At 33.6% G+C, this 12,349-nt stretch overlaps 1 protein-coding gene across 5 annotated transcripts in view; it reads right to left on the bottom strand.

Annotated features, from left to right (window-relative positions):
• Window positions 1-3,217: 3,217 nt before the first annotated feature.
• LOC117334459 (ankyrin repeat and death domain-containing protein 1A-like) overlaps window positions 3,218-12,349 on the bottom strand; it is a 61,969-nt gene continuing 52,837 nt past the window's right edge. For 4 of the 5 annotated variants that reach the window (XM_033894100.1, XM_033894095.1, XM_033894097.1 and 1 more), the window contains 12 exons: window positions 12,000-12,098; window positions 11,679-11,786; window positions 10,612-10,710; window positions 9,895-9,993; window positions 9,280-9,378; window positions 8,714-8,812; window positions 8,364-8,462; window positions 7,577-7,675; window positions 7,097-7,192; window positions 6,488-6,686; window positions 5,746-5,874; window positions 3,218-4,655 (listed from right to left, as the gene is read on the bottom strand). In XM_033894100.1, the coding sequence (XP_033749991.1) occupies window positions 4,585-4,655; window positions 5,746-5,874; window positions 6,488-6,686; window positions 7,097-7,192; window positions 7,577-7,675; window positions 8,364-8,462; window positions 8,714-8,812; window positions 9,280-9,378; window positions 9,895-9,993; window positions 10,612-10,710; window positions 11,679-11,786; window positions 12,000-12,098 (1,296 nt within the window). In that variant the 3' untranslated portion in view covers window positions 3,218-4,584. The remainder of the gene's footprint in view (window positions 4,656-5,745; window positions 5,875-6,487; window positions 6,687-7,096; window positions 7,193-7,576; window positions 7,676-8,363; window positions 8,463-8,713; window positions 8,813-9,279; window positions 9,379-9,894; window positions 9,994-10,611; window positions 10,711-11,678; window positions 11,787-11,999; window positions 12,099-12,349) is intronic. The other variant, XM_033894096.1, reaches the window with a different exon arrangement.

The raw sequence follows: 12,349 nt of genomic DNA on the forward strand, positions 1-12,349 counted from the left end.
CAAACTAAATGGATGTTACAACATCACTCACTTTACTTCATGTTATTACAGAATCCGACTAAATCGGCGTTTCAGCATCACCTACAATGCTTAATATTATTACTGCATCAGAATAAATGGATATTGCATGGTATATCCCTCGTGCAATTACAGTGAACATTGTGAATAAAGCAACCATTGCATCGGAGGAAGCGGTAAGATGAACCTGTCGTTTAATTTACATTTTGAAAAACATTCTTACTTCGTGTAGCAAGAGATTAGTATAGTCAAATTCATTAAAACGCACGACTGTTGACTTTCATGTTGTCTATGTCTATATATACATACTTTTTATTTTGTTTTTTGGTAATATATTGCGCTTTTATGAAACACAGTCAACACATGCACAAAATAAGCTTAAACTGTTATAAAGATTTAACATATGAAAACGTTACTGATTATACGATAGGAAATTCTCAAAAGCAATATAATATAGATTATATTAACAAATCTTCACAATATATAAGAAATTAATCTGTCAATTAATTTGATATATGTTAGAATGTCAGATCCATTCAATCTATCAGCATCAGGTTTTGGTCCAAAAGAAGTACGTGTAAACGAAGTAAGATAAGATAAATATATCGCTCTGCTCTGGCTATTATAACATTGGAATTATAAGTTAATTGAAACACACAAATATCCCTCTGAAACTATACTTCATTTTATAGGCCTGACACTGTGAACACGAACTTCTATGATGCTTGTATGGGTTGAGATACTGAGGTAATTATCTTAAAAAGGCAACACATTAACAAAACCTTTAAAAATGAAGCTAGTAATAAATGTACAATTTAACACTTATTTATGTTTTGTCATGACTCGCCAGTGACGCTAGTTGTAAAATTATATAAATGCTACTAGTTCCCGATTAACACGTGACCTGAAGAGGTAAGTTCCGCAATAAAGGAAAGGTAATCTGACTCATACCTTATAACTTGATACATGCTCGAAATACGTCCATTGTAAAAGATCTCAGGTGTTACAACAACATGCATCAATAACGGTATGTGTAATAATAATGATACGTGTATCAATAACGGATACGTGTATCAATAATGGTATGTGTAATAATAGTGATACGTGTATCAATAATGGTATGTGTAATACTAATGATACGTGTATCAATAATGGTACGTGTATCAATAACGGTACGTGCATCAATAACGGTACGTGTATCAATAATGGTACGTGTATCAATAATGGTATGTGTAATAATAGTGATACGTGTATCAATAATGGTATGTTTATCAATAATGATACGTGTATCAATAATGGTATGTGTAACAATAGTGATACGTGTATCAATAATGGTATGTGTATCAATAATGATACGTGTATCAATAATGGTACGTGTATCAATAACGGTACGTGCATCAATAATGGTATGTTTATCAATAATGATACGTGTATCAATAATGGTATGTGTAACAATAGTGATACGTGTATCAATAACGATACGTGCATCAATAACGGTACGTGCATCAATAACGGTACGTGCATCAATAACGGTACGTGTATCAATAATGGTATGTGTAATAATAATGATATGTGTAATAATAATGATACATGTATCAATAACGGTATGTGTAATAATAGTGATACGTGTATCAATAATGGTATGTTTATCATAATGATACGTGCATCAATAATGGTATGTGTATCAATAATGGTATGTGCATCAATAATGGTATGTGTAATAATAGTGATACGTGTATCTATAATGGTATGTGTAATAATGGTATGTGTATCAATAATGGTATGTATAATAATTATGATACGTGTATCAATAATGGTATGTGTATCAATAATGGTATGTGTATAATACAAGAAATTACAGATGCTGATGACGGCAGAACACCCGAAGCATCCTTTAGGAAGACTTGCAACACCAGAGGAGGTGGCAATTACGATTGCTTTTCTCGCGTCAGACATGGCGTCCTACACAACCGGAAATGCCATCTATGTTTACGGCGGACGTCATTGTGTTGGGGCCGGATTCGCTGCGATGCCAAAGACAAAGTGATGTCTTTTTACCAGAATATATTTCGGTACAGATACAGTATGAGTATTTAACACGAACTGGATATATCATCGTATAGTGAGTCTGCCGATCTCCGATCATATTATCAGGCAAAGTAACATGCGAGCGTACAATACATGTTTGTTTTCACAGATGTTGATAACATGTCGTTATATCGATAGCATCTGTTGGGTTGTATTTACACAAAAAAGTGTGCTGCTTCAAAAAAAAAGAAGAAATAAATTAAATTGTTTTATCATTTTTATTTTCGATTTAATTTGATTTCGTATCAAACATAATAGATTGCACGATCCAATGAACAAATAAAACTTATAATGGATATATACAAGAAATTGTAACATGTACAAAGATAAAAAAGTCTACATTAATAATTGAAATAATCGTATATAAAACAATAACGAGACTTATATAATCTGGTACTAGCTGGAAATGACATATAGACTATGTAACATGATTAAAAACTATGATTAAATGACAATGTAAAAGGTCCATCTTTTCTTGGCTAAGGTTTCATACATACGACCATTAACTCACGCACCAACACACATTCAGATTCATCCACAATCACTAAAACAGTCAATGGTCTTGAATATGTTCTACACATTGCAGCCAATCCCATTGCTATTAAAAATGCGATAAAATATGTTTGAAACATACAATGAACATGACTTTCTATTTCGAAACTAAACTATTAAAATATTTATCTACACAACTAAAAATCACAACTGCATTAGCTCACAGTATCTTATAGCTATGTTCATATGATAATGATGCGTTCGTGTTTTTAATTGAACACAAAAAGGAAACGCGCGTTATGTATAAATCGTAATATAAAAAGTTACAGGCTATTAAGCTAATACACAAACATTTTCGTTATAGAAATAGTTTCAGGAAAAATAACCTATTTTTGGAAGAAACTGCATGCAGATATAAACTAGTAAGACTTAATGAGATTTATCTAATATATCTGTAAAATTTGGATTTTTTTCTCCCTCCCTCGAAAACTTAATGGTACATAATCAGGGGTTATCTTCTGTGTTACTTTTCAAGAAACACTGAAAATATGAAAATTGATGGACTGCAAATTTCGGGATCTCTCTATAATTTTATCCTTTTTTTCTGTTGATGCCCCCCCCCCCCCCCCCCCCCCCCCTAAATATCTAGGCATTTCTTCATATGCGATATCCAAGGTGGAAATCACGTGATCTGAAGATAAAAAATTTAAAAGGCTGAAAATACTCATTACATAGGTTTTTCCTAAGCATATGTTATAGTATGATCTAGACATAACCATACCTCGTTTGGGCTGGATCAGTCCATAGTTTTCCGGAACATTCTGACCAAAATCTCGCGTCGGAGCAATTAAACTGACGAGTTCGAATCCAACCTTTGGTCAGAATGTTACGGAAAACTACGGACTATTCCAGGACACATAAGGTGGCCTCCATTTTGAGTTCGTTTCTTCAGACCACGTGATTCTCCACCGTAATATCGTCATATATCTTGCGAGGATAAAAACGTCAATCAATCAATCAATCAATCAATCAATCAAAAGATGCGAAAATTCAATCTCAAAACAAAGATTAATGCTAAAAAAGGTGATGTATCATTGTTGTATTGCAGGTTTTTGACAAGATATTAGCCTAATGCTTCCAGGAACATAGAAAGACGATTTATTTGTTAATTCGCTGATAAGGAAAAAAAACAAGCTATGTCGACAAATAGACAATAATAACACCAATGATATGCATGAACCTATCTGACAAACAAATGGTCCCTCTAAATAGAAATACGGATATGCATTCGCCTATTACAGGTGTATATAAAAAACTTACAAAAAACAAAAATGGATTTTGAAATAAAACATTGTAAACAGAAATCCATGACAGCGTTTACTAGGAATTATTTGACCTATATGCCTTTTGTAGAGATGACAGGGAACATACTTGGAATTTACTAAAAAGACACGATGACGGCTTAAACAATATTTGATAAATATTGTAATTATCTGTAATACAGATATGTATGAGGAAGTCGTAGAAGTCTATTGAAGACACATTGGCGCTTCACTTGACTTCCATCCCGACGCATGCATCGCCCACAACTTAATATAAGGCACCGTAGATATGGTAGCAAAGACAATTACCAATATAATTATACCGAAAATTATGTCAACGAAATACATGCATAAAGGATAGTGATGATATTAAAAAGTATTTTAGATATAGTTAGACATAATGTCTCCCTGCACAAGCAAATTCGTCTAATCCGACACTCAGCAGAATCGTAAAGCATGAAGGAAAGGAGACAAGTTCAATACAATCACTATCTGTTCGGCTTTATTTGTAAATATAAAAAATTCGTCTGTTATACTAACAAAATATAATTATTAATTATCAACTTTTGTGAACCGGTGTGTTGCTGTATGTCACGAGATGCACCATTGAAAACATTGACAAAGATTGTCTGCAATTCAATTGTCTTTTTATGTCTGCAAAACGTCATGCAATATTACAAACATTTCCCATACAAAATTTGTCGTGACCATAATCAGCCCGTCGTCTGATTTGTTCTGAAATAAACAAAGAAATATACATTTATATTTCATATTGAAATAAACAAAGAAATATAAATTGATATTTCATATTGACAAGTCTTAGCAGTGCCGCGCATATGATAGTAGCTGAGGAGCGCAATTATATCTTTTATAACCCTATTTATTGAACAGTCATTAATGCTGAGGAAGACAGGCCTACACCCTATTTGATTTAGTATTTTATATACATTTTGTTATTATTCCTATTTTAACATGTTTAGCCATAAAATTTGTAATTTCAAAAGTGTAAAATTGAATTGTTTGAAATATGAAAATAGTTCATAACAGGACGAATGGTGTTATTCAAAATTGCGTAACTAGCATTATGAAGGAAATAAATTTAGTAAAATGATTGTCTTTTTCTACGGAATAGTATCACACCATTTAAAACATATATCGCTTGCAAAAGTGTTCAGAACCTAGGAAGTTTTTAATCTTTTCCGTTCTAGAACTTTTACTTATTAATTTTGATGCGTATTACATGAAGTACCAATGTTCATTATACACTGAACCATTAAATGTGAAATATTATATAGTAGGCGTGAAATATACGGGTTTTTTGCACTGCGCTCCAAAACTTCATAGACACTATACCGAAAAATCAAGTAAATCTGATTCATTAAAGGAATAAAGTGCAATTTTCATCTGATAACTTCTTTAAACTTTTCACTTACATAGTCTATCGATAATCAATACGGTAATTTACAACAGAAATCTTAAAAATGCAACACATTTACGATAGTATGCAACTCCAGAAATTTTGTTCAATGAGAGGATATGTTATCACTTTTTTATCATTTTATAGGGATAATTCCTAGAATATAAGTTAATGGTGCCTGGGCAAATCTATGTTTTACGTATTTTTGAATATATTGGAATATACGTCTATCCCTAGAATCTCTTGAACTTCACGGAAGTAAATTATTTTCTAGAGAATTTGTCATTGTCACACTTTAAACCAGTTTTTTGTGTGCTTATAATATACCAACACGTCAAAAAAGTATGCATATATATTCTGCAGTATATACCATGGCACTATATAGAGTTATTTGAAAACTTCCTTTACCTGCCAGCACCCGTCTGTCTATTGCCACTAATGACTCAAAAAGTAGTTTCATGATATTTTCATCTTTTCGGACTCCGTGTAACCATATCATCATCAACCGGAAGCCGTGCTCTTTATAACTGCTTGTTCCTGGGAACAAAATATTAAGAACAAAACCATGATAATTACCTATTTTGATGAGTTACACATTCCGTCTATTACACTGGAAAGATATTTAAAGAAAACACTTCCTTGTGACTGTTACATGATGAAACAAAAAATTATTTTCTTTTTCCGGACATAGTCTACTTATTCTCAAAAATCTAACCAAAGATACATTGTACTTGTATGAAATTATTTGTACATCAATAACACAGTCGATATTTGTAAGTGACTAATTACATGTTATATGCCCATATGCCCATTAGCAATGATTATTTACATTACCACCATATGACCGATAACTTATATAGTATAGTAAACGTTAAAGGGAAATAACTCTTTTTCGCCAATGACATTACAATGAACATAGCTCACATAAAGTCTTTATTTCAGCTGGGGGTATTACAATTGATCAGCCATGTATAATAAAACTAGATGAATTCTGCTATAATTTATAAATATATTCAGTAATAGAAAAATATTTGGAGAATTGGTTTTATCTTTTATATGTACATTATACTGACACGTGTGTGTATATTTAACCTGTCTAACTCATATGTTCCGGTAGCGGCCCTTGTGGTAAAACTATATAAAGGTATACCTGTATATTGGTGCTCAATAGCCCGAACATGTTCTGCTGTAAACTTCCACTGTATGGCCAGCTTTTTCCAGTCCCCAGGTTTAAGTTGCTTTGTGGCTAATCGCCAGAGAATATCTTTCATTTGGATGGATGATGGGTGGATGGGTTGTCTGAGGTACCGATGTGGATCAACGTAGTCCAGTTCTTTTTCGTGGTAATCCTGAGCAGGGTATTATATCAGATCAGCTATTATCGACATATACCTATAATGCTATAAAGGCCGTAACAAAAAAAAAAACAAAAAAAACTACGAAGTATTTTAGTTTTATCGAAAGTATAATCCAATTGATTATAAATACATATGTATTTTACTGTATTCAGTGATTGTTTAACCATCGAAATCTGAAATTTGTATGATATATTTTTTTTGAAACAGTGTTTCTTAATGTCACTATAATTAGTAAGCGGCGTTAACACATCGAAACCTAAAACTGACTACAATGGTAGCAGAGGCATCAACACAACAGGAAATACAAAATGACAACAACGGATGGCGCAACCCAATATATCTGCTAGATTACTTGATTTTCAACTCACTAAATGTCATAAATGAACTATAAGTATCCTCACCCTTGCTACAGCGTAGTAACGTTCTGCTTTGATAACCATGTCGACAATGGCAACAAAACTTCCTCGGGATGCTAGCTGCAAAGGTGTTTTCCCTAACTAGAAATAAACCCCAAAAACATACAATTAACGTCATCACATATTGTTAATATACAAATGATATCATTCATTTCCTTAAACGAAAGGCTTGATATAAATAGTCACATATACCTACATTACGAAAATCTGTTCCGGAAGAAGAGACAAACGAAAAAAGGAACGAATTATTTCTCCTAGCTCTATTCCTTTTGACGAAACTTTACTATTATCATTTACTATATCACGACATTATATCATAAACTTATGCAATATATGGTACTATAAGTTGTTTGATAGAGAAATAGAGGCATCGTGCATTAAATGGGCTATGCAATTATCACCAAGATAACCAATTCGATGGCTAATATGTATTACAGACACATGCTCGAGGCCAATATGACGTACCTTTTCCTTCGTGAGCAAACTGGCTCCTCCCGCCAACAGGACCTCAACCGTGTCCTGGAACCCATTCTCTACTGCTACATGAAGAGCTGTCTGCGACCTCTGCAGAATAACTCGCACACATACATATTAATACATCGATTACTACATGTACATGAATCTATAGCAATTTATGAATTTACAGCTTATATTTAAAACAAAGAAATGAAACACACATATTTTTTATTGTACGGCTGGTAAACGATATATCTGTGTTTTAATTATGTAAACAATGTGGGTAATTAACCAATGCAAGACGATTTCATTAAATAGTGCAGAAATGAAACGCTACATGTCTAACAATAAAACACTATTACTGAATAAAAAACACCAACAGCCGATGGGAGCGTAACGTTAAATAGCAGCCAAGGACAGTTGATACATATTATGTGTCAAAGAGAGGTCGTTACATAGCCCTAGCCGGCGCTTGTACCGACATAACGTTTTTTTTATCATAGTAGCAGTAAACACAGATCGACACGTAGATAACTAGATATCAGTATCAAAGGAAACCGGTTGTTCAACCTGCAGGACGCTCTACATATCAACTATCAATGACCTAAATATAGATTTTGAAAAGTACCAGGTATCTTTGGAGACATTTGTGACGTAATGTTCTTTCAAAATCATGATGCTTGATGACCTTGATGTATCATTATCAATGAGAGCTTTGTTAAAAGAGAATACATGTAAGGAGAGTACTGTGTGACGGTAAAATCCGAAAACAAGGTCAAACCGGAAAAAAACTTACAAGGTTCGCTAGATCTATTTGTGCGTTTGACTCGACGATCAGTTGTGCGACTTCTTTATAATTCCCTGTGGCGGCAAGATGTAAAGCTGTATTTCCTTGCTGTTACACACAAAACATGTTATACCTCAATTAACAAGGAAATAGATACTGTACCAGGGTAAAGTAGTGTTACTAGAAGACTCCAAAAATATCATTACAAACAATATTTTATTTCATCTTAATTGTCGACCTTTTTAAATATACATATATCAGTGATAGCCTGTGTGCATGATTATATATACTTTTGACTGTTTTGCATTGTTCAACATCATCATTATTGACCTAATAAATCATACGATCCTCAAACTTACAAAGTTCTGAGCGTTGACATTAGCACCGTGCTCTATGAGTGTTTTGGCCACGTCGTAATGACCATGTGTTGCAGCCAAGTGAAGGGGAGTAAACTCTTTCTAGAAATATAAGAGTATATACATATTTCAATGTTATTGCACGTGTTATTCGTGGACAGGAACGAACACTGGTATTAATACGAAGTAAAACATTTTCCAACGGAACACAAAACCATTACGCTGGAATTCATTTAATGATTTAAATCACGGCTAATATATCAAAGTTGAACAGAAGGATAAGAAATTATTACATTGAAATTATTTGTTTATACATGATAGCAGACAGGTCAAACTCTGAATCAAGAGACATCTACCATTTTCTTCCATTTTTAGCTCGATGATCGACTAAACACTGAACTTTTTTGTGATCATCAAAATGTTAACATAATGAAAATATTGAAATTATTCCCGCTCCTATTTATAGCCATGGCAACTGGATTGACGACTTGACAACATATTTTCTATTTTTAGGTCAGTGTGTATGTTTACAGTTAGATTTAAAACAATACCACGTAAATACCACTTACGATTGTCTCAGCGTTACAGCCCACGTTATACTCCACAAGCACTTCCACCACTTCTGAATGACCTCTCTCCGCCGATATGTGTAACGCTGTTCGCCCGTCCTTTAAGAGAAAATTAATATTGTAATTGTGGTCAAGTATATGTATTATCCAATTCAGAATTTGTGTGACATACAATACCATAACCAAATAAAATTGTTTTATTAGAGCAGAAGTACAACGTCTGTTATAATTATCTTATCGAAGTGCAGCAATGTTTAGTTTACAGTTTATTTTTCTGGGTTTTTCATTAGAGTGTAGTTTTCAATAGCAAAGCATCAAAGAGGACTGCAGTCAAGACATGTTAAGTATCCATTAAACATGATAAAGAGTTTGGCGATAAATGGCATATCTGCCTAGATGATTAGGTAATGTCCGGCACACCTCATATGTTTAATGAGAATGGGTATCATTGCAGAGTACACAACGTTGCTTCTGGTGAATTGACATAGTGTTATATGGTATAATTGCCAGAAATCATGTATCATGTTTTGTAATAAATGGTACATACCAAGTGTCGTAGTAAATTCTACAGATGTCAGTAGTTTACAGTACGCGGTGAGGACTAGTCACACTTACCACGTCCCTGTCGTTGATCTCCACACCCACCATAAGTAGACGTTTAATAACCTCTACATGACCGTTACGGGCCGCTAGATGAAGGGCTGTCTCCCCAACCTGCCAATGTACCACCGACATAGGTTAGGAATCGGAAGGACAACGACACACCAAATTAGTCAGATATCAATCAAATTCACCTTAACGGTTCACATCGATTGGTTCCTTCATGCAACGTTTAGATATCCATGGATACAAAGAGCAAAACATGTCAAATTCAGTTTATCAAATCGATTTACACTTGAATGGGCTTAAATCTTTCCCAGGGGATGAGATATGTATAAGGTTATGTTATACCGAATGGTGACAGACCGAAGAAAAAAAACATTTTTGGAATTTTCTCTCCATTATTCTATCTCGAGTGTTGAAATATTTCCCATGACCTCATCAAAAGAATGGTTGGTTCAAAAGTAACACTAGTGAACATCATCTTTAAACATAAATCACGTAACAGATAAAGTCAATGGATATAAAACATTAAATTATTACATCAAGGACTAGTCAGTGATGCTTTTGACCAATATCAGGGAAATATCAGGGAAGTCAGAAAATCAGGCATAAAGACTTTTTAATGTATTTCCAGTTAGGTAATGTTTAGGATTAAAATACAACGCAAGACAAAAAGCAGTTGCAGATATATTACTACGAACTTGAAATAGTATGTGCATGGAAGTTCACCTTATCACGTTTGTTGACATCAGTCTGCATGTCTATAAGCCGCATCACCGTCTCTAAATGACCTGCCTCCGCGGCTAAATGTAGTGCTGTTCGCTCTCCCTATACATATCAAACATAGGAAGCATTGAAATTGTAGAAGTGGTTTACAGGACAAATTTAACTATGGATTCTCTTTGACTAACTCTTTTAATCAGATAACGCAGAAGTACTTTGTGTTATAGACTATGCCATTAGGCATTAAAACGGCTATCGCTTTTTGTCGACTCTGATGAAACTCTTTGAAACAAAATATCAGTCAAACTACAAAAGAAACGTCATCAAAATACAAAACGTAATCTATCTAGACTGAATCTCCATAACTTAGTTTCACCATGGAAATATTAGTGCTTAAAGAATAACTGTCTCTACCGAAATTTAATTAACGTCATAAAGAGAACTGATATAATGTAATTATTTCAAACTGAATAGATGAATATTTGATGTAAAAAGCTATAAATTGTTTTACTGTATAATACAATATCTGTTGTTGTGTAACGTTACACAATGCCACTATGAGTGCATATACATGTAGCTAAAGGAGTAAAAGCACACAAAGCACAACCAATTCAATAGAAACAGAGAATAGCCGACTTGTAGCTCTCAGTTATATCGATCAAACGAGGTTAAAAGTATAAAGAAAAATAGATTTATATGAAAATCTTTCAAGAAATTCAAGGACGGTAAGACCATGTCTTCCGAAAGGATAAGCGACTCATTAATTATATTTAAGAGTATTGATATTTAGGTAAACCAAGTACATATAACTGTAAATAGAATAATTGCTTTTACATATATCTAACATAAAATGTGTTCTTCAATTTAAAACAAGCATGCTCGATAACATCTTGTATACATGATAAATATGAAACAATCGATTATACGTTACAGAAAAAGTATTAGGTACTGAAACTATAGAACTGCAATTCCATTTGTATAAATTTGCATTTAAATCACTAATGGCATTGTTACTTTACTACCTGTGATATTGATGGAGTAATACTACCTCGTAATATTGATTGTATACGTACTACCTTTTCCATTTCATTGACGTTAACGTTCTCGAGAGATTCCAGCACAAAATTTATGACGTTGACGTTATTGTTCTGAGAAGCACAGTGGAGTATACACATCCCTTGCTGAAAAACAGTCGCAATAATAATTTTAATTAATATATATGGAGATATAAAAACACCATCATACTATTAACATTAAATAAAGATGCGTAGGGCAATCAAAAGCCTCAGCTTTTCAATTAAAACTACATTTTTGAATATCACGAAACACTACGTGCCTTCAAAGTCGTAGGATATCAAAGGTATGAAAAAAATATTTGAATCAACTCAACGCACCTTGTTAGAACATTTAGCAGTAGCACCAGAGTTAATGAGGAGTTTGAGGGCATCCAAGTGGCCAAACCAGGCTGACCATAGTACTGGCCGCATACCATACTGAAACAAAACAAAAATATTAACATCGATAAAAGCAGGATCAGTAGCTGATTGTATAAAGGTCAAAACAGACATAATCAATACGTGACAGGACATGATCGGTAGTCGACACAGTATCATCAACACTGCATCACCAATAGTCAACACAGTATCATCAACACTGTATCATATACTGTCAACACTGTATCATCTACTGTCGACATTGTATCGTCAACTGTCAACACTGTATCATCAGCTGTCGACATTGTATC

The sequence above is a fragment of the Pecten maximus genome, chromosome 9 (genome assembly GCF_902652985.1).
Source record: "Pecten maximus chromosome 9, xPecMax1.1, whole genome shotgun sequence".
Lineage (NCBI taxonomy): Eukaryota > Metazoa > Mollusca > Bivalvia > Pectinida > Pectinidae > Pecten > Pecten maximus.